The following is a 23,327-nucleotide window of genomic DNA, read 5'->3' on the forward strand; positions in this document are numbered from 1 at the left end:
CTTTTTTCCAGAATTCGACGAATGTGGCCGCCATTCGCACACTTGGAATGCCCGTAAGCGGCTTTGCAATGCACGCGCGAGCGCGTGTCGACGCGCTCGGCATTATGATAGCATGATAACGAGTTGTTACATAACGCGATGACGACGACCGCGGCGACGACGACGGTGACGATGTCGCGCATTTTTAATACACTGAATCGTTGTGTTGAACGATTAGCAATGAATATTGACGGCTCTAACGTATGAGACGTCTCAATAGACTCAGGAAATATCTTGCAAATGCTATATGCATAAACTGCAGACGTTGAGATTGAATCCGCTTACACATCGGCTTTTGGCATTTGTCGTTTGCACTTTGTTTGAATTTGATACTGTCCCAATGCAATACTGAGATTGCGATTAAATTTGCTGACATCGAAACACGCGGTATATTTATATACATACGTATGGCGAGATTTAGTTTCAATTTAATTGCATAATGATGGTAATATTATATAATAATAGTACGTTTGTGTGCTAGTATGTAATAATATATTCCCGAAAGCTCGTTAATGTAATTTTGATCAGGGAGAATTGTCGAAATTTTAACATTCTTTATATCTTGCGAAACTGATACTTGCTGGGTTGTTGTACTGTATTCATTTGCAAACCAATGGTCGAATGAGACCGCGTCGTCCGGTAACGTAACTGAGCAGAGCAATCAGTGCGACTGCACTGGAGCTCCATGACCTAGACAGAGCCTTCGGTTATAAACGGAAGGAGATGCCAGAGCGGAACTCGGAATCCTCATGAAGACAGATTTGTAGATAAAGAGGAAATTTTAAAAGAAAACCTATACAAAAGTATTTCTAAACAAAAAAGGTAATTGCGAAGATATGCAAGTCGCTTCATGTACTCTATATCATTGTTTTGTATTATCTGTCCATCATTTCACTAATTTATTCGAAGATATAAAGAACAAAAGAGTCTCAAATCATTTCTCGTTTCCGCGAAAATTCGTTTCCTCGAACGACAGTCTCGTCTCACGTGTTGAAGATTGCGAGCTTCGTGATACGACTGACGTGCGCGCGGAGGAAATTGAATTAAAAGCCGTAAACTGGCAGCCGATGCGATTGCTCGGTTATCGAATCGTATCATCGCTGATGTAAAGACACACATGATGGTAAATCTCGCCGTGCACGCTGTGACGTGCGCACGGCGCGTGCATGTGCGTGACGCACGGTACTTCGCGTATCTTGCAGTATACTCGTCTCCTGCTCTTTTTCTTCGTCGTGTACCTCGGTCCCCCCGTAATCTCCCGCCATTTGGGCGGTCCTGTGAGGGAAGAGAAGCGAAGAGAAGAGACGAGAGGAACAACGGAGCACGCGCGAGTGAGCGATACGCGAGATTGGCGCAAGGCCAGTCGCGGCTATTGCATAACTCGCGTCATCGCGAATCGCCCGACGGCAGCTCGGTACATGTGCGGCTGGACCGAGTCTCCTTGGGAGGCTGGCCTGAAGGAGGATAAACGAGAAAACGAGATAAACCTATGAGCTATCCGGCGCTCGCGCGGTACACGGACGATTTCCTCATCGTACTCATCCGTCCCCGAGAACGCGCGCTCGTCGCGCGTACGATGTGCCAAACAGCTTCGCCAAACCTCGCGAATTAGCGCCGACAGCAATTTACGTATGAAAAGTTACGTGCAATTGTGAAATTCTCTACCGAATTTGATAATAGTAATACAGTTTTATTATATGCGTTTTTTTATTACTGTTCATAATTGTGCTATCTTTTTTATTTTTATTTGAATATATTCCCGCGATCGCTAATTAAAAACTGAAATAGCTTTATTCTAGATTATCCTGTATGATTCGAAAGAAACATCGTTCGTCACTAATCTCCCTGTAGTCCGCCTGACGTACACAAAGCGCTTGATAGATCGCTTGATAGAAATCGCTCGAAATGTAATTGCCAGATAATTAACACGTGCCAGCAGAATCCAATTAGATCTTCTCTCGTTCTCTCTTTTATGTTCTCTGATCTTTTCAATCCGCGATCGACAGGCGGACGATATAGGATGCGATAAATCGTGCTATCTGATTGATACGGAACTAACGCCAACGCAATTTTAACTACCACGGCAATACACGCGCATGATCAACCATAGTTGAAAAGATTCATCTGTTATCAATGCTTGAGATCCGTCTTTTTGCAATCGAGACATAAATAATCTGTATTATTTTTATCGATTTTAATCAACCCGTTCTTATCAGAAATCCGATATTTACTCTTATATTGAATTAAGCCGGATGGAAGAAAACGTTGTATGATATCATTAAAACGATATCAAAAATATACGATGTGAACAAGATAAGCAATATAAAAATATCGCACTATAAACACAAACTAGGTTTTTCGATTCAATTACTTCGCTATTTGTTGTACATTCAAGCGCTTCGAATATTGCATATCGAATATCGCTTTCGTAAAACTGCAAGACTCGCTATAGAACTACGCGAGTGTATAATATTTATATTGGTTATATACAGTGAATATATAGTGAATATAGTAAGTGTAAAAAGTATTCATGTATCAAGAATTTTTATAGAAAAATATCAATTGATTTAAAAGTTATAGCAATTTTTCTGAACAATTTTCAATTGAGCGAAATGTCAACTTGAGATATTGGACGTTGACCACTTTTGCATCATTCTACATTTTTTACTTTTTTTGGAATGAAAACAAAATAAAGCATAATACAAATAGTAATAGAGTTATTACTATAGAATAAAACATGAATTTTTAAAATGTTTTTGAAGTCAAGTGCCAGATTCATGTAGATTTATATAATGCTGCTTGTAACTCCAGTTAGACAAGTTAGAATCTACAATAAGTCGAGCCCCAAGACTACTTTACTCATCAAATCGACATTAGACATCAATCTTGACGTTATACTTCAATGTAGTAATTTATATCATTTATCTTCTCATCATGTAATAACACAAGTGTCTTGTCGGTTTCTGAAATGGTGGTCGGGTGATACGAGAGAAAGGGGAAACATTGATCACATGTAGATATGACCGAGATCTAGCATCGTTGACGCGAAATCTCATTGACGCAGTAGCCGTTCTCATTATTGACGTCCGTCATCTCGGCCACGTCACGATACGACGTATTTTACGTCTTTCGTCCGTTGTTTATAAATACTTGTGACGCGTAGAGCTCCGAAAATCCGTCTATGCCAAAAACGCCCTCGTGTACTCATCAAGAGGCGTATCTTCGACGGAATTGATTCTTCTCGTCACTCGCGAGACGACAACACGCACATCGTTTAGATATTGCTCCACTTTGACAAACGAGGTGAATAAATATCGCAATGTTATTGCACTCTCCTCTCGAGATTGTTCCCCGTTCAAACAGCGCTATCGATGTGTTCAACGTAAAAAAACAATGCTGTTCTCCGTTGGTCGTACAGATGCTTTGGATTTCTGAATATTCACAGAAAGTCTAGCTTTCGCCGAGAGCCTTTATACGTTGGATTTGGAAGAGGAAAAACAAGAGTACAGACGCATCTCTGACGCGTGCCGACGAGATCAGGGTATTGACCGCTTTGACATGCGAGGATAGTAGTTCTCTGTTCTTTGAAGTCATCACACTTTGAAGCTATCATCTATGATAGTACGGGAAACTTTCACACGAGAACAACGACTGGCATCATTTTGCGAACTCTGGCGACGATGGAGAGAGAATATTCGCTCTCTCTTCTCTCTAATCTGTCAGTTTCTTCATCGAAAATCTCTTTTTTTCATAGGATTTCATTTTTGTAGATTGACACACATCTCTGCTTTTTTAAATTTTACATGAAATTCTTGATTTATCAATGTTACCATCATGAGTGTCGCATATTGCTGTTTACTATCGTATTGTCACATACGTCACACATGTACGGGTACTTCTGGGTACGAATATTTCCATGTCAGGTAACACGAGCGAGGCGAACGTTAGCCCTTTGCCTCGGAGGGTTTACTATCGGATTATTGACAATCGAATGCTCCCATAATGGCATACGGCAATTTTTTGTCGTAACTCCTCCACGCGTTTTCTGTCCGGGCTTTCCTTCCGCAGCGTGTAGTCTGCTTCCCTTTCTAGGTCGATCGTGATTTTATTCCTCTCCGTTTAATTTTTTATTTATGGCAACCCGTGACCTATACGGTGGTTCTTCATCGCGATGATGAAGGAGGGAACAGAAAAAAGCTGGAGCCGCGGATACGTCAAGTGCGCGCGGTACATTTAGAAGTTTTAAAAGCTGCGATCCTTTCAGAGCGAGAAAGAAAGAAGCCGTTGCGAAACTCCGCTTTGCCGTCCTTTCATAAATATCGTTTGATCGATATCTGGCGCAGCGACGACTCGTCGAGCAATCCAAATCGCAACAGTAATTACATCATAATTCGCGGTTTTCTTTTTTCAACGAGATGAATTTTTAAGTGTGAATCTTAAAGTTTGTAGCGGAAAATTGTAGCGCACTTTTTGGATTCGGCCCATTTACGTTTCTTCCCTGGTGCATTTAACGCTGTTACATTTCTTTTGCGTGTATAAGCCATGGATCTCTGCAGCGTAACATATCCACAATAACATGGCCGACGGCGATAGAGATAATTACCCGGTAATTTGAGTAATGAGGTGACTCATTGCGAAGACGCGACGTCTGAAAGCTACTCGGCGTGACAAGTTAACAAGTAATCGCTGCTGTTAATTATCCCCTTTCACAAAAATCGCGGCAAAAAATGTACAACGAGTATATAAATATTAGCGATTTTTGCACAATATAACGAGGATTGCAATTCTATTAACACGTTAACGCCCCAGGGCGTTTGGAGCCGAGTCTGACGCGCGTACCGAGAGAATTTGCGACATTTCGCTCAATTGTGTTACGTTAAAAAAAAACTGCTATAACTTTTTAACCAATTGATATTTTTCAAAGAAGGTTTGAGGGAAGTGGTAGATTATTTCTTTGTGTAATAATTTGTTTTTTAACATGCGATTATCAGCGGTTCTCAACTTTTTTATTTATAAAGTTACAAATTTGGCATTTTAGTCACAGTATCATATTATCAAAGTTAGTATTTGTTTTGTATGATATGCTTGAAAACAATTGCCAAGATGTAGGGAAACTTTACAGTATTTAATTTTCTAATCTTTTATTTCTCTCAAGTCAAGGACTCATTGTTGCATTATATTGCTGTATCATTTTGTTAGAAATTGTTAACAAAATTGAAATTGAAATTGAAAATAATGATGTCGCAAATTTGTAACATAAATACTAAATAAATTTTATTTGCATGAGTAAATGATGAACGAACTGAGATATTAAATCTATATCGCTAATATTTGCATGCGTTTTATTAATGTATAATATTAGCAAATTGAGTTAACGCAAGTTGATTGCATTTATTAGATAACATAACAACATTTCGCATGTTAGGTAATATAGAAAAATCAATTAACAATTTTTTCCAAAGTACGAAAACCAATTGGAAAAGGTTATTATTGTCTATTTCTTTTTAATTTTCAAGCTCTCTCTCTCTCTCTCTCTCTCTCTCTCTCTCTTTTTCTTTTCCTTGAAATGTTCTTCATCTTTAATCGTTCAAAGCATAGAAACTATTGATTTTGTAAAACCTACAATGTAAGAGTTATTGAAAAATCTGTGTTTTTATTATGGCAAAATCGAATTCGATTCTGAAGAAACTTGTGCATAAAAAGTATCTCAGGATAGATGCACTTCATTCCTATTCCTGTTGCGCTAGATTCATCCCCGCCGTAATCGTAAACTTCAGAGGGGTTTTTGCCTGAAGGCTCGGTGCTTCGTAAGATTGTAAGTGTGCATAAAATAGACTCAAGCTCAGTCTCACGCGACGACTGGCCGTCAGTGTCTCGAATAAGGGCGGAAATACCACCCCTTTGAAACTTAGCTCATAATACAACGCGTGCCGCAAAGAAGCAGCAAAGCTGCATCGCTGGTTGCTGGAGAGAGAGAGAAAGAGAAAGAAAGAGAGAGTGAATGAGTGAGAAGCTGAAGAAGCGAGGGTGGCTAGACGAGAGGGTGGGAAAGAAAGGGAGATGGAAGGGAGCAGTAGAGTCGGTCGGTCGGTCGGTCGGACGGACGGACGGACGGTCGGACGGGTAAAGCGCTCGTGTGACGCGGACGCGTAGCCTAGTAGCACAAATCGCGGTTCGCAGAGGTTCTCAACATACGAATTACGAGCTTTTCTTATTTGGCTATCCCTTCGCTAACGGCAAGCGAAAATTTTTCCAATTGGAACAAAGTCAGATATATAATAAAATTTTCTAAACACTCTTTGTCTTTTCGTTACTGACGTGGGACTTTGACGACACATAACTAATTGATATTTTTCAAAGAAATTTTGAGGAAAGAGAAGAGTGAAAAATCTAAAGACGCATATATGTCATCCGGCGCCAATGTGTTCATGTAGAAACGTGAAAATAGATAAAATAGATATTATCTTTTTATACACTTTTATGTTTTTAGGACTTAATATAATAGCTGAAATGTTGAATACATATTCTTTACGTTATCAATGCCATTTGAAGAGAATATACTCTCCAGTATTTAAAAATTAATACTACTTATTCCGTTTATGGCAATGAATAAAACAGCGTCATGAAATTATGAGGTATCTATGTGGTCGATATTCAAGTTCTCGGCTATCTTGCTTCATTAGGGGAAGAACTGTGCTCACGTTTGTATTAATTAAAGAAGCAACCTTGGCTTAACCCTCCCAGCGGTATTACAGAAATATATGAAGCCTGTAATTTATTTTCTGTTGTAAATCATAAATTTTACTTAAATATGCAATTTCTTAATGAAACCGAAGAAAAAAATTGCATATGTACAGAAATTTAGTAACTTAAGATAAGATTTATTTTAATAATGCAATGTTTATTTTTAAAATTAGTTATTTAGCTTTAAATAATGACATAAAATGGAATAGTAGCTTGATGTCTATACATCACCTACATATCAAACTCGCGTTGAAAAGTATTTGCAAAACAGATTGTTTTTATCTGCTTTACATGCAAACTCAATTTGTTTCGTTTTAACTTTTTATTTTATGTATTTTATTTCTGGTAGCAAATAATAATAATGACGCTTATATATCTTATCATACATATGTTAATATCTTTCGATAAAAACATGTGTTTCACGTCATGAGATTTAAACATTTTAGTGCCAATAAAAATCACGATCATTTTATCATTTGTCAATATTATATTACACTATTAATCAAAGCAAAGTATTCAATCAGTTGCCGACGTGAAACTGGCCCGGCATCCCTTGTCTTCTACTTAAAGCAATTATTTCGCCACTGAGATCTCGTTCTTCTCGATATAATTTCCCCGGAGAGTCATCTCTCTACCTGGCAAAGCGATAGTGTGCTATCGCACATATTCTTCTTTTTCTCGCCCATTTCGCCACCTTTACCTGGCTAAAGTCTATTCTCACTTTTGCCCATTTTCCCCCAAAAAGAATGTTAGCATTTTCCAATATCGCCGAATAAATCTTTCGGAAGCAGAAAGCGCTCAGTTATTTCTTTTTTTCTTCTATTATATATATGCATATATAATAGAAGAAAATATAATCGGCTTTCGTTCGTAATCCGTGCATAATCTTGGCAGTATCCATTTCCGCCCTAAATTTTATCGAATGTTCGGTCCGACGTTCTTATTCTCTTCCTTTTTCTCTTCCTCACAAACGACGACTCGCATGAAAACCACTGGTAACAGGGAGCTTGCGCTCTATCACTTTGGGGGCGCGGACCGACGCTGCACGGCGGTAGCGTCGCGACGACGAAGCTGTTGGCGAACGGGTTGCGCGCGCAACCGAGTTCGCCGGCGAACGGGTGTTGTTACGACCGCAGAGCGGGGGTGTGGAAGGGTGCACAGTGTGCCAACGAGTCGAGGGGGTGCGAATCCACACTGGGCAGATTATGGGTTTGGTGTGCGTTTTCTATGTCCTAGGAAACTCACTAATTGGGATGGATATTCGTAACTTGCTACGATAATTGAGTATCATCGGGCTCCTTTAACTAATCAAACTCTGAAATCGAATTTTTTTTCGTCCCTTTTAATCCACTCGCAAACATAATCGATCGTTAAATGGAGATATGAAGAAATCGACTTTTTCTTTGAACACGCACATGAACTGTGACTTTATCAGAGAATTATTATTAGAATTTTAACTGAGATAATTGAATATTCCTATTACTGTTAAAAATTATTCGTAAAAGTCATTCATGATGTTATAAAACAACGAATGATCCTTCTTTTCACGATGGTTATAAACCAAGTGCGAGCTTCCACCGGATTTAAAAAATCCTGTTTTTCTCTCAATTTTACATAGAAAATTGAAAAAGGGAAAGAGGAATTTTCCTTAGATGTAAATCCCCGCTAAGCAAGAGAGAAGTAAGTAAGACGGGTCGTGACGCGCGCGGGATGAACACCGTTGGTAACAGAGAAGGGGGACAGGAGCGGAAGGAGTAGGGGGGTTGACTGTAACGGCGGGGGTAAGGTGGCGCGGCGGTGGGGAACATGGGTCGATGATGCCGGTGGTCCTCGACGACACGAAACGCCAGTCAGTCTCTGGTCCACCCGAAGCCGCGCCGCTAATCTTCTATCTTTCACCGAACACCGCTCGTCGCAGCCATGGATGACAAGGTTTGTGCCTAAAAACTCTGTCAAGAGAAGCGAAGAGGGAGCGAGGGGGGAAAACGAAAAAGGGGAGTGCGTATGTGCGTGCGCGAGGGAAGGGAAGAATGAATTTTATCGTCGTGCGGTTACGAGCACTTTTTCAGTAAGTCGCGCGGCTTTTTCTCAGGCCGTACGGAGAGCCTTCGTCGAGGCTGACACACTAGCAAAGTATGAAGCACGTATGGAGCTTGCGAGGAGGAGAAGGTAGAAAGGAGAGTGTCGGTTGGTTTGAACGCAGCTGATTCCCAGTGACGGATCGTATGGGGAACTCCGCGGGTGGTGACACTCTCTCAGTGACCTCGTACGAAGCTGTGCTCCTCGTATCTGCGGCAGTGAAGCGAATTCAGTTTTCGGGGAATTAGGATAGCGAATGGATGGCAGACAACGAGGGTGAAAATGTGTGAGGGAAATAAGTGAGAAGAGAAAAGAGAAAGGGACCAGTCTGCTACCGAACAGATGCTTCGATCCAGGGAAACGGGGTGAAAGAGGAAGAGAAAGAAAGATAAGAAAGGGTGCTTCAGAAAGCTCTGCTATTTCTATCTTTCTCTTCCTCCTCCTCTCTCTCTTTCTCCCTTTCTCACATTCCCTCCCTCTCACACACACATACACACACACACGTTCTCGTTCTCGCTCGTGTCGCCCTCTCTCCTTCTAGTTCCCGTCGCGCTTCCCGGTGATCAGTTCTATTAGTGCCGTTACCAGGAAAGCGAGGAACTTCTTCATCCTGTTCGCGAAAACTTCCTCGCTCTCTCCTCTTCACTTCTACTTCTTCTTTTTCTTCTTCCAGCGTCGCACAGCTCCTACCACCGTGTTTCTTCTCCCTTTCGTTCGTTCGTTGACTCCGTGCAACTCCGTGAAACATGGTAAAGTTTTCAATTACTCTGTTTTACGCCCCCGTAGACCTCTTTTCCCCCGTTCTGCTTTTAGAGGTCCTGCTTTTCTTCTTCGTTCTTGAAATGACTTCGCTCTCTCTTTCCGGCGGAATCACGCGACTGTGTCACTTAAATTTACGGTATACATAGTACGCAATGAGCAAATGTGCTTTCTCGTGCTCGATCGGAACAAGGGATGAGTGATCTTCCGAATGAACTCGAGATCTCATTGATTGTCCGATATTTTCAGTGAATCTCAGTTCTTCGGAGATGGCAACAGTTTCTCCACGGGAATCCTTCCTTCACGGATCTCCTCAACTCTGTCATGAACTAAGCTGCCTCTTGACACCCAGTAATTAGACGTCGGTCGCGAAAGTTGGTGCGAGATAGGATCATCCGAGGACGATCCGACGATCTCGTTGCGATCTGTTCTGCCCGATGCAAATACGTGCTTAGTGATTTTCTCGGTGCGCATCTGCGCAGATTGCTCCGTGAGCACGCAAGCTCGCTCTCACCCTCGGACCCCGTGGGTCCGCAAGCTTGCCTCTCTTCGCGGAAAGCCTCCGGGTTTGGCCGTCATCAGCAGATGTTCCATATCAGCACTAACCGACGATAATTGCTGACGATGGTCAACGGTTTTACTCCCGAGACGCTTTCCCAAGACGACCAGATCGATTAATCACGCGCGACTAGCGGAAAGACGGACGGATGGACGACGATCGTTATTTTTAGAGCCACGTTAAAGTTCAATCCCGTTGCAAATCCCTGTTACGTGCACAAGTCTTAGAAAAGGTAGAAATGCGCTTTTGGCCGCAATTTGACCCGCAACGCTGTTTCATTAACGATCCGCGGAGTTTATTCAATGGTTTACTTGATGAAGAATAATCGTCAAAGGTCTCTTGATTATTAATTTATTTATTAAATTATTTATGTCAAAATTATATTAAAATTGTTAAGGTGATTCAATTTCTTGATAACATATCATCTTCACGAAGATACCGTACATACGTTCCATGTGCATCATTTGTCGATGCTTATCATTCGTCAGCAAGGAGTTCACGATTGGCCTCGATTCAACGTACGATTCGTGAAGCTGTCGAGCCCTTTCTGGCATTGTTGTATTTAGTACTTTTCGATGGTTTAATTGTTTAGAAGCTAAAAGCCTACTTAAGAGTTTAGGTACATGAGCAATTAGATACATTCAAATCCATTTTGATTCGAGAGATGAGCTCGATTGCTTTGGCTGCTTGGATTCTGGATATTCTGCTTAAATTTCGTTTGTTATTTGAAATTTTCGAATAATTCCTGTGAACAACCGGAAGAAGCCCCTAACCTCAAGGGACACAGGTGACACGCCCTCAATTCAGGAGTTCCACCATTCTGTCATGTTTTCTTTTTTCATCCTTTAGCAGAATTTTTCCGTTGATTTTTCATTAATCATACTATTATCCTTTATTATTTTATAGCTACGTCTAGATTTTGATTTTTGTTCGATTGAAACAAGATTCAATCAGCTAGTAGCTGTGTGTGTTAACATTAAATACTAAAAAATTGAAAAATAAATTTAATTCTTATAACATTCAAGAAACTTGTTAATAGCAGAGACGTTTCGATATCAAACGGTATTGTTAAATTATTTATTTTTACTAATACCAGTGCCAAATACTCAAGAAAATTATTGGCATGCCAAATAGTTTTCCTGCTTTCCGCGGTTTTGCGCACGATATAGCGCTTGTCAATGGTTACATGCGATTCGCTGTTACTCGCACGCGCTTAAAGATATCGCGCTCAATTGAAAAGGTCGATCCTTTTAAGAGGCCCTTGTCGATGTTTTCCATTCATTGAAATTTCTTCGTCGACTTCCGTCTCTCGATTACTCGCTATCGTCGTGACAGTCGTCGTCGCCGTCGTTATTGTCATCATGCGAGTGATGTATCTCTCGCGCTGTTTCACGACATTAGATCACCGATATTTAACGCTTGTCAAACATCATTACGTTACTGATCATTCGGATTAGAATTATTCTCAAATCGAGTAATATAACTGGAATTATCCACGTTTTCAAGTTATAGCATGTTGCTGTGTTTTTCACGAAATGATTTAATCAATTGATACATAATAGCAACAGAATAAAACATATCGGAGTATGTTTCATATTTTTAGTCTTCGATCCATTCATATATTTTCACGTTCCATTAGTTTTTAAGTTTGCTTTACATAATTATTAAAATTTTCATGTATAAAATCTGATTTGCGCATTCATAAATATTTATGTATTACGGTTTTGCATTCTATTTCTTGGTAAGCGTAAACTTTCTAAAAGAGAAATATTTCATATATTTATCTATATATATTTTTGAGTTTATTACAAACAAAAATTTTTTTAAGGTTTTGTGAAAACACATACTCACAGAGAGTATCTCAGTCTGTATGCATTAAATAAAAATCCTGTCTCGAAATCATATGGAAATGAAAATATTAATATCAAAACGTAGACGTTAGAATAGTTCTCAAATGAAAAACATTTCAAGTTAACCAATTAGATCTAAAGTTTACTTACATGTAGTACATCGTATAATAATGAATCATTTGTAGAGATAAAAATTCTAATATCACACTATGGAAGTATAATTGTTTTTAAATGGAAACCAATTTTAAAATTGACCGATTATAATACATCATTTAAATTTATGCGCTCAGACACGAAAAAATGTTAAAATCAATATTAATAAATTTTAGTTATTTGCAGACACTTTTATTATCGTGTCAGAGCGCACAAATTTAAATGATGTATTATAATCGATCAATTTTAAAATTGGTTTCCATTTAAAAACAATTATACTTCCACAGTGTGATATTAGAATTTTTATCTCTACAAATGATTTCAGAAATATATTATTTACAGATGATGCGTTAAAGTATTTGGAGCATCCCTTTCCTCTTTTGTGTGTGTGTGTGTCATACTAATCCAGTATATACATTAATTATCTTCATTGACATGACACTCCAAACCAGGTTAGGTTAAATTATCATATCATATTTGCTTTGTGCGGTTTGTTCAAATGCATCTCCATATATCTTATAACAAGATTGAGCATCTCTTATCGCTCTTCCGCAATGGCAAATTACTTTTCTTTTTTACTTTATCTATTACGTATGCGTAACGATAATAAACGTTGAAACCCGTTCCATTAGATCTGGTTAAATGACGCTCTTCCCAAGCTCATTGTCAGGCGATTTAGTACCCTGCAAGATGAATTGCCTTACGGTCTATGCCTTCGAGCAGTACTAGTCATTAGTGCCATAAAACGACGACGTCTTCGAGTCAACATCATTGATTCTTCGCGGAAATGATCATTGTAACGGAAGAAATAGCTCGTGAAAAATAATAGCTTGATTCAGTTGTATGAAATGTGCAGCACAAGTAAGACTATTGTACAGCGAAAGGAACAACAAAATATATCGTTTTTTATATATCCTTATCACATGTTTGGTATTATCCGCATCGTTCGAGATTTCAATGACTATCCGATTATCTACAGCGATTATCTACTTCGAATATCCGGTGTTTAATCTTGGAATGAATAAGAGACATTTTCGAATCTTTAGTGTTTTACGATGTCAGAGGAATTTCCTGCCATTTTAAGATGAATATCTGTTCACAAAAAATTTGTTATCATTTCTCTGCAACGACATTTAGATTTTTCGCCAAACTTTAATTAAGGTCTAAGGTCCTCGTTGCTTTGGAACACCTAGATCTATGTTTAGTTCGACCTTTCTGAAAAGCATTTAGATTATCAAAGTTATGACACTATCCGGAGCATCTGTCCTTCTCCCTCCCTCATTGATTCACCTGCTGTTCACCTGACATTTCGATCGGTGCGATCGCGTGCCGGTCGAACTTCACCTCCGCATTCGACACGTCACCCGATTCGCGCTGCCACCCCTCATCAAAGTGAATCGATCGCGACAAGGCGGGGGTTGAAAGTTTCTCTTTGCGGCTCGGCCTTGTGCCTTCTGTCTCGTTCTCGTAACGCCAAACATTATCTATAACATCGTCAGTCGATTGATGCACTTCGCAGCGACTTTGTTGAACCGTCGATGAATCATTGATTTGCAATCTATCGGCTTCCGGCTTGATCTTACGCCAGGTAGTGCGTTTGCTCTCGGCGAATAAGTCAATGGTATTTGACTTCCACGCGTTTTAATTTCGCTCGTCGATTCGCTCCGGTAATATCGGCGACGATTCGACGCTATTTCCGAGCGACGTCCTCGGAATAGCATGCCGACTCTCAGCTGGAACGAAACTCGACCACCGGCTGGATCGATGTCTATGGTATATTTAAGGGCCGTCAGTTCAGAGCGCAAGTCCTACCTCGAAATAAAACGCTCGATACTAAATTGGATGGTCTCCCGTATTTTTCTTCGCTTCCGCTTGGCTTTACCCTATCATATGTATTTCCCGGTTAATAAAACATTATTTTCGTGCGATATTCTACACCTGTTTTAAATATACGTTTGAAACATGCTTTTAAGGAAAAGAAGGCGAATTCCAAGAAAAACGAAATTTAGAAAGGAAAAGAGAACTCGCTTTGAAGTAAAGGTAAATTGAAACTAGCGGAATTGTCTGTCGGAAATTGGACATTATTAACTTGCGAGAACGAACGCTTCCTTCTCCAGCTTATTTTATTAAAATTCTAGTCTTTACAGCGAGAAGATATTTTTATCTAATCAATATACTGTCCTTGAGGCGTGAGTTTGCGACTTTCGTTTGATTCGCACACAGCCTCCTATTTTATCCATCCGCATGCCCTTATATCTTCTCAGCGATTTAAATATCCTGCTATTAACATCAGTCCCTGATTTAAAATATTTTCCCGCTTAATATTCGATCGCGGTGCGCGATATTATTTTTCACCGAAGACTTCATCTATCGCAATCGCCAGGACGACGTACCATATCGTATATAAACGACAATTTATTTGTGATTTGTCGCGCGGGTCATCAAAGTTAAAGCGATGCTTCCTGAAATTTTACAATAAAATTCCGCCTAGCGTACTTGGCTTGCGAGTTGTTAGATAACTTTTACGATTCGAAATGAGTCGTCGCCGATGACGTCCGCCGGACTTGGCTTAACGATTATTCTGACATTCATTAATAGGATAATGAGTCAGGCGGCGGAATTTAGCGACACCTTTTAATGCTCTTGCATCGTAATAGTTTCTGGAAATTGCTGGAATTCCTTGACAAGAAGATGCGGTAAGAAATCGCCTATGCTTCTCGAAGAAAGTAAGATAATCACGTTGATATCATTAATTACTTTGATTCTGATATCAGAAGCACGAATAGAATTTGAGAGTTAAGGATGGAGGATTAAACTTATTTGGGTCCAAAGCCTCTTAATCTAATTGTGATCCATCTGATTTAATTGCTTCCTCGAGGGTTTCCGTTTAAGGTTTCTGTAGCACTTGTGAAGTGACCGAGGTCTTTATTGGATCAGAGAAGTAATCAGGAAGTTGTGTATCTAGAGACACCTGGAATCAAAGATAAATCCCTTCTTTTGTGTCAAAATACAACTGTACAATTCCATTTTGTTGCATCTGCACAATGTGCGAATAACAGTGCAGCATTAAGTCCGTGCAACTTCTTTACAGTTACGATATAAAAAATAGATTTCACACGCAATTGTAGATTTATCATACTCCTCTATTTTTAGATTAAAGTAGAACTTATAACAGAACTTATAACAAGTATGAACTTTTGCACGAGCCTGAAAGCGTGAAGTATGCGTTACTTTACTTAGATATAGACGAATGCATTAATCTCATAACTATAAAGTGTACTACACTATTCAAAGGAAATAGGAATTTGCTTTCTCAAGCGCCCGTTAAATATTGAATACTTTGAAGATTTTGTTAATACGTAATAAAGATGTATTAATAGATATAAGATTAGGAAGAGATAGAATTTTTATTTTTTATTAATTGCTGAAATTTATTTCTTATCTATAATTTCTATTTAATGTTTAGTAGAACGAATAGTTTCTAATCTAATCAAATAAGGTTCTTTCTGTTTCATGTCTTCCAAATTCCCATGCTTGTATACTGATTGTGCTACAGGGAATATTCATAATCCAAAACTCACTTGTATTTCTGCTCTGTACACCTATTGAACAAATATTTATTCTTCCCAAGTTTCAAAAGAGAATGTCGTAACTGTGACTTTAAAAGTATCTTCTCTTCCCTCTTTTCTTCTCCGAATCCAACGCTTTTAACTTTCTACCGATATGAGTTGTTTGAAACGACTTTTTAAGCATTGTGGAATGTCGCTCCCATCTATCATGAATGACGGAGATGCCACTGTAAATCCTAGATGCGACATCCTTCCTGACGCTTGCTGCGTCTATGCGATGTTTCTCTCTTCGACATGTCCCCTCTTTCGCACTTCGAACCCATCTCGATCTTAACACTGACCAAAAACCAAAATGAACTGGCACGAACCGGTCGCGTACCGGTGTCGTATGGAAAAAGAGAAATAGAAATTGCGCGCATGTTCACTTGCATACGTTGAGATGCCTGCCCCCTCATTCTTTTTCTGTAGCCAACAGATGAATGAATGAATGAATGCAAATAGACTCGAGATTCTTCTGTTTCTATAGCAGACACAAACCGAACGTGACTTCTTGTCAATTTTTTATCATGATTGCTCTATTTTATATTTTAGTTAAATTTTACCATCGATCGATCTTGCCAGAAGGCAATCTGTCAGAAGAATTTTTTAAACAATTATTTTGTCTTGATTTTATTTGTCTTAAATTTTGTAACATTTATATTACGAAAATTATCATATGTGATACCTCATATTTCATAATATTCTTTAGAAATGTATAATTTGCAAAAAATAAAAATCGAGCTACAATTAAATTGTTAGTCTTGTGTTAAATATTTATTTTCAGAGTGGTCCTATGTTGATTATTTACCTAACTTTAATTTAATTCTTTGATTAAGTTCGGTTTATGGATTTGCATTTCTGGTTTCGATTAAAGTTGTTGCATGCAATGAATGAGCAGTTAAGTATAATAAAATAGCTAGGAATGTTACGCATGTGTTGCATCTTCGCGTCACATTCCTTACATATGTTCCGCATATCTTTAACATAACTTTTACATTTGAATAGATTAAGTAGATACCACGGAAAGCTTGTTACGATTATTCTTACGATAGTAGTCCTCTTTGAAAAACGAAAGAAAATGTATACAATGCGTTTCACGTCATCTTTTTAAACTAAGAATAACAGCTAGTAAATAAGTAAATTACCAATAGGTAATTTACTTATTTACTTTTCTAGAAATATCTAGAATAGAGAATTCTCGCAGCAACAAAAATTCGTCGTCAAAGAATAATCCATTTCGTGCGCTTTTTAATAAAAAAGAAGTACTCCGAAAGGACGAAGCTTGCTGGATCTTTTTCCACCGCCTCACCGTCTTTCTCTTGAGTCCGTCTTTTCTTTGATCACGTAGTTTATAATGACAAATTCTCATCGACGTGTTAAAACGACGAAAATGTCAAGGCAAAGAGGGAAAACCGATTTACATGCCGATCCCGGCACGAATGTCGTTGTGTCAATAAGCGCGCTAACTCGATCGCGTGCCGTCGTTGCGAGAAAATTGTATTGCGAAAATTTCCATGACAGGCCGATACGAGCACAAGGTTGACCCGTATAAATTGCAAAATTCTCTCTAAAGAGTAATGAATAATCTAAAAATCAATTTGCGTAACGTACTGTCCGCGTAAACGTTTATTGCAAACGTTTATTGTTGATTTACGTTAGATCATTAGGAGCAAGAAAGTTTTCGAGAAAAATTGTTGCCTGTTTGTTGCTTTAATGTGCTTATACGTCGCGTCTTATTAATTATGCATCTGTCTATTATGCTAATGCTCTTATGTAAATCTGTGTGCAATGAATTAGTGAACACGTAATCACGTATCGTTAGGTTGTTCTCTGGAACTGACGCTCAAAACATCTATATTTGACTTACATTACTGGCAAATGTAGTTATAAGCAACTCTTCTATATTGCCACGAAATAGGAGAACTTTAAATTAAGTTACATCAAGGAATATATATTAAGTAAATATCTGTATAGACTGTAAAGTACCTTTGAGAGATATACTAGCAATTTATGTAATTTAAATACAAATTACCTTTAAGTAAATAGTCTATTAATTAAACTAATTTAATATTCTCAACACTATGTATTTGCGTGAATTACAAAATACAAAATATAAATCCAAGGAAATTGCATAAAACATCCTAAAATTTTGCGGAAGATAATTTGATCGATTAATTTTGTCGCAAAATTAATAAAAATTAATCGCTTTGCCTCGTAACGGAAATTACGATACGTCTCACTTCCGCAACGTGGCAACGGAAACGTATGCGGAAACGCATTGCATCCAATTAGTCGTCCTTTTGTTTGATTCATATATGTTTATTGATGAATCGAGCGTATGCATTCGCTTAGTCGCTCGTCCCGCGACTCAGTAAAAAAGTGCCAGATGATGTACCCACGAGAAAGAAAGGAAAAAAGAAAAGGAAAGAAAGACAGAAGGAGAGAGAGACAAGAGGAGGCCCCCCAACGGCTATGACATAAATACATTCAATGTCTCAAAGACTTTCAGGGACGGTCGGACGAGAATAGACGAAAATCCAATTTTAATCACGGAACCTCGACCCGCGTTCGCCACGCAGCATCACAAATGCATGTCGATAGAAGCGGATTTTCAAAGTTTGTGCTTGTTCCTGTCGCGGCACATAATTTCGATTGATTCGAGTTACGATGTGTGGACACCGCAAACAGCAGGAGGATACATACATTGCCAATCTGTCGCGTTTCTGTTACCAGAGTTAGCACAGAAGTCATTGCAATATTTCGCAAGTCCGTAATCCGAACGTGGATTTCGATTCTTTAATTCGAGTCAAGGATTTCTCGATGATATCTCGTAAGGCTTGCCTGATAAACTCTGGTTTGAATAATCCATGAGTCATTTGCGCGGCCAGATGGTGGAGTAATTGGATTGCAGTAATTGAAAAAAATAAGTTCGCGAACTTTAGTCTAGGATGAGATTGAGTCAGAACACAATATTCTGTCGACGACACGATACTTCATGTAAATAAATATCGGAAAAATGGAAATGTCGCAATACAGTAAAGTCTTCAAACTTGTCAAGTACCAGAGTTGGCATTCCCTTGTAATATCGGATAAATATGTGTCTATGGTTACTTCTGTTACATTTGTTTGTTGTAACCACTGCCTGTATAACATTCTGATTCAGCTATCGATATTTGAATTGCGTGACGATTTTGATATCGCGTTTGGAAGATCGTTTCATCTTGAGTAATTATATGCATCTCTATGTTTTTAGTATCTGATAAACTTTCAGAATTATTTTAAACATAATTTTATAATTAAAATAATCTTGCTTAATTGTAATTATGTTTATTATGTGTAATAGTATCTTTGTAAATCGAGATAATAATATTTGCATAAAAGGATATGATAGTTAAATCGAAATCTCTTGAAACAATTTTATGCATAATTTGACAAAAGATTTTTCCTCTCTGAAAATGAATTATAAACAGATATAAATTATATAAATAGAATAATAATAGAATTTACTTATATATGGAAATATTACGTGCATTTATCAGCAATTTGCAATAAGTGAATTTGTTTGAATAATTTTTCAAAGTAGATCCGTTATTGTTTATCGGCATGCTTTGTAAACACGGATGTCCTCGTTTACTTTGTTTTACTTTCGAATCTAACCATGTCATAAGTGTTTTTCCACAAAACTCTACTAGAGATTCTAAATATATTCCTAACAACTCGCTACATCGACACGTGAGTCGTGAAGACATTTGATCGATAAGACGTTTTCTATACACCGCGAGTCACGCGATTCAATGTCTTCAAGGTAAATGATGCAAACTTTTTATACGTAACAGGAAATTACTATGCTATTTTTATATCCCCCGTGTATTTTATTTTATATTACATTGTATTAATTTTTCTCTCTCCAATAGGAACGATATTACGAAAAATTGGGTTAAAATAATAAAATTCAAAGTTGATACAAAGTTGATAATTGACTCCAAAGGCTGCATTTTAAACTGAATTTACTCGAAGCTATTATTCAGAGAAATAATTAATTTTTACGTAACGTCGTCCAATCGCGAGCTACTAATTGCTAGGTGTATTATTTTAAATCACCCGCTGCTCTCTCAAGTTTTATTGTAGAAACGTTATATTATCATTCCGCGGAAATATTGAATATCGTAAGAAGTTGTGTATATAGATAGACATATATAGATAGATAGATATATTAAATAATTCAGATGTATAGCTTAATTATACGCATGATAAAAGGATTATTCAGTTTTGTTACTCTTGATATATAACAAATATGTAAAATCAATTTTTATCGAGTGAACTGTGCCCCAAGTATCGTGAATGGGCTCTCCAGGTTCCGCCTTCCGCAAAGAAAACCTGTGACGACTCACGAAATCGATTGAGACTCATCCGAGACGTAAAAAAATCCCATCGCTAGATGAGAGAGGCACGTTTGATACACGCAGCGGGCACGTAACGTGCTCGAGTTAAATGACCAATCTCTCCCTCTTGACCCAATTCGTAAAACGTCCTGTACCACGCACTGTGCGTGACGTCACACGCGCAGATCTCCTCTCCCGGCAACTGTTGAGAGTGAGTAATGCGTGAGGGTGCGTGCAAGGCCAGTCAGCCAGCCAGCCACCCAGCCAGCCAGTCAGTCAGCCAACCAACAGGGCGGCGTGGCGTTTGTGTTTTGAACGGCGGCGAACGATGGCCCAATATCGACCGGCCTGACAAATGGCTCATTTGTATCTGTCGCGTATGTCCGTATCTATGGAAGACATCAGGAACATTTACCCAATGAACGTAGCGGCACCCTGTTACGCAAATGCGACCTGAACCGCAGGGACCTCTCATTGATAGATAGAAATCGTCCGACTACCTTGATTAATTTATATATGCAGTTTGAATGCAAATTTCGGACTGGTTCCTGATAACTCGAAATATTCATTGTTGCATTGCGCGATAGGTAATTTGTGGGCTTATCGTATGAGTCTCATTAAATTCTGAAAGCGCACTAACGTTTCTGGCAGGAATTTCGATGGCTTGGTGCCATCAATCGCGTTTTTCCCGATTAGACGAACGCAAAATGTTTACGAGAGCACTTTATTATTTATGTGCAAAAATATGCTAATCAATATTTATTACGAATGATAATATTCCTCAAGAATAGACTTAATATTTGATTATGAGCCACTCACTCTAACGACCGATTCGCTCAATTGATATGTGATGCTAATTACGCAAACGACGTTTTCCTGTTACACACGGCCTCGAAATTTTTGATGAACCTCAATTATTCACGTTATATCGCAGCCGATACGAGCGGAATAATATCGATCAGCAATAAAGCGCGCGCGCACGTGCCTTCCTCATAAATAATTTAATCCGGCCTGGTTTGCGAAATTGTGTCTTTTGACATTATCGCTAGTGAAATGCGGTTCAATGTCGCACATGTGACGGCCATTGTGTTTTACAGTGGTATTTTCACTTATGTTTAAAAGACGAATGTGTCTCCACACCACTGGTCTGTAAGATCCAGCGAGACGCAAAGTATTTGCCAAGTGCGGCTATTTTTACATGTGCATTTCACATTATAACGAGCGTCGCTGAGAATCCGTCTTTGATGTGTGTTATATATGCATATATCGATCGACGTAAAACGTAAATTTCTCACTTTTTCATTTTTTCTCTCTGTATATTTCTGACATAGCGCATTATTGCTTATCAGTTCATGGTTTTAATTTAAAATGTATAATATTTCTCCTGGTACGAAAAACTGGTAATTTTTACGTATTTAAGATCGTTCTTCCATAAAAAACCAGACAGGAAATAGAATAGAATATTTTTCATGATGATATTAATCACGTTTAAATTTTTCTGAAGTTTCACAAAATTTGCAGCATCTATTTTATCTCGTATTATAAATTCGGGTGATGAGAACAAATTTCCAGCTTCATCTCAAAAAGATCGATTTTTAATATACTTAATCAATTTTATTAGCACAGAAGATCGGATTAATACGTATCTCCCGTTATCTCTTGCAATGGAAAAAAATCGGATAGCAATTAGATAAAGACTCGACAAACATCTAACCCAGTTTGATAAGAGATTAGCTGTATAATGCGGTTCGTCAAGTCGGAACGTGAGACAACAAAGTTTGCCTGTTAACATAACATTGCATAACGCATGCCGGAGCGATTAGCGCCGATACTAAAATGCGTCATCCGCTATCGTCACTATCACTTTCCCAGGAGCAAAATAAGTCTAGCCCATATCGAGTGTACTTTCCGTTCGATTGATACACCGGATATCGGTGGTCGGCTCGAAATATAGCGGGTACCAAATCGCCCGGTAGAAGTGGCGCCAAGCGGCCGAGGAAGATCCCGGTTGCAGACCTCCCGCGTGCGCTATTGCGATACGATAACCATTGCACTATCAACGTGTATATGCACGTTTAGATGTACGTGCTCTACATGCAGAGACGAGAGACGAGACAAGACGAGAAAGAGAGAGAGGGAGAAGGCGTATAGTTGGTGGTGCCCTACTTGGGTATTGATCCGTGACAGTGGGAGGCGTTCGTTAGAGGTGGCTAGGTCGTAGGTCGCATGCGCGTTTCCACCGATGATTCCGTGTCGCCATCATCGACCCATGACCCGAGAGAAATAGAGCCAAATCGGCAAGGAATGCCGGAGAAAGAGGGAGAAAGAGACAGAGAGAGAGAGAGAAAGTAAAGGGTGAGGAAAAGATGGGACAGGCAGGGAAAGTAGAGCAAAACGCGAAACGTGGGAGCGAAAGAGGAACAGGAACAGCTGTAGAAATGATCATTATGCCCGAATGATAGTACGGTACCATCTCATGCCGACTTTTATGGCTGGCTCAGGGATGGAGTTGCTGGCTTAGGGATGGATGGATCGTTTTTTTTAGATTGCACTGCGAGTCTAGAGTCTGCAGCTGTTCTTAAGATTATAGGTGCTTCCGCGGGAGCTAGTGGAATTTAAAGTTACCGCAATGTATATAGGGGAGGTTAATATTGAAATGGATTGATGTTTAGGTGGGAAGAATGTCGGTTACTTGATATTCATGTGGGATTAAATGCTCGAGATATATCAAGCACTGAACTGATAACAATTGGGTGACAACACGTAATCCCTACACGTCTTAATTTCAGTTTAAACGAATTAAAGTAACAAATTAAAACAACTTTCACATTTCAGAATCTATTTAATTACTATGGTAATCTTTAATTCATTGATTATTGAGAATATCATAACTGAAAAAGATCCGTTAGATTTCATTTACAAGTCAATTGAATTTGTATTGATGGTATTGATCAGTTAGAAATTACAAATATTATGGATGAACAATATTAATCATATATATATATGTTCTGTTATTAATATAAGCGATTACTTTTTTATTTTATTAGTAATTTTTATATTCTGGAAATGTTTTATAGATTGCAAGTTACGTTCTTTTTCAAATCTTGTCTTAATATTTTCGGAAATATTTTCTGAAAGAAGGAAGAAACCAAAC

At 38.6% G+C, this 23,327-nt stretch overlaps 1 protein-coding gene and 1 long non-coding RNA gene across 9 annotated transcripts in view; both read left to right on the forward strand.

Annotated features, from left to right (window-relative positions):
* The window catches only part of LOC105282988 (sodium/potassium-transporting ATPase subunit alpha), a 57,924-nt gene that overhangs the window by 14,707 nt on the left and 19,890 nt on the right, over positions 1–23,327 (forward strand). The window contains exon 1 of one of the 8 annotated variants that reach the window (XM_011345356.3): positions 8,615–8,715. The exons of 4 other annotated variants lie outside the window; for them this stretch is intronic. In XM_011345356.3, coding sequence (XP_011343658.1) covers positions 8,704–8,715 — 12 coding nt within the window. In that variant the 5' untranslated portion in view covers positions 8,615–8,703. Of the gene's footprint in view, positions 1–8,614; positions 8,716–8,783; positions 9,612–23,327 lie in introns of those variants that run through there. 3 more of the 8 variants (XM_011345353.3, XM_011345357.3, XM_011345354.3) reach the window with 3 other exon arrangements.
* On the forward strand, positions 9,618–22,575 carry LOC109611220. Its single transcript, XR_002193557.2, has 2 exons — positions 9,618–12,635; positions 12,816–22,575. It is a non-coding gene; the product is annotated as an uncharacterized LOC109611220 (long non-coding RNA).

This window comes from Ooceraea biroi, chromosome 14, assembly GCF_003672135.1.
Source record: "Ooceraea biroi isolate clonal line C1 chromosome 14, Obir_v5.4, whole genome shotgun sequence".
Lineage (NCBI taxonomy): Eukaryota > Metazoa > Arthropoda > Insecta > Hymenoptera > Formicidae > Ooceraea > Ooceraea biroi.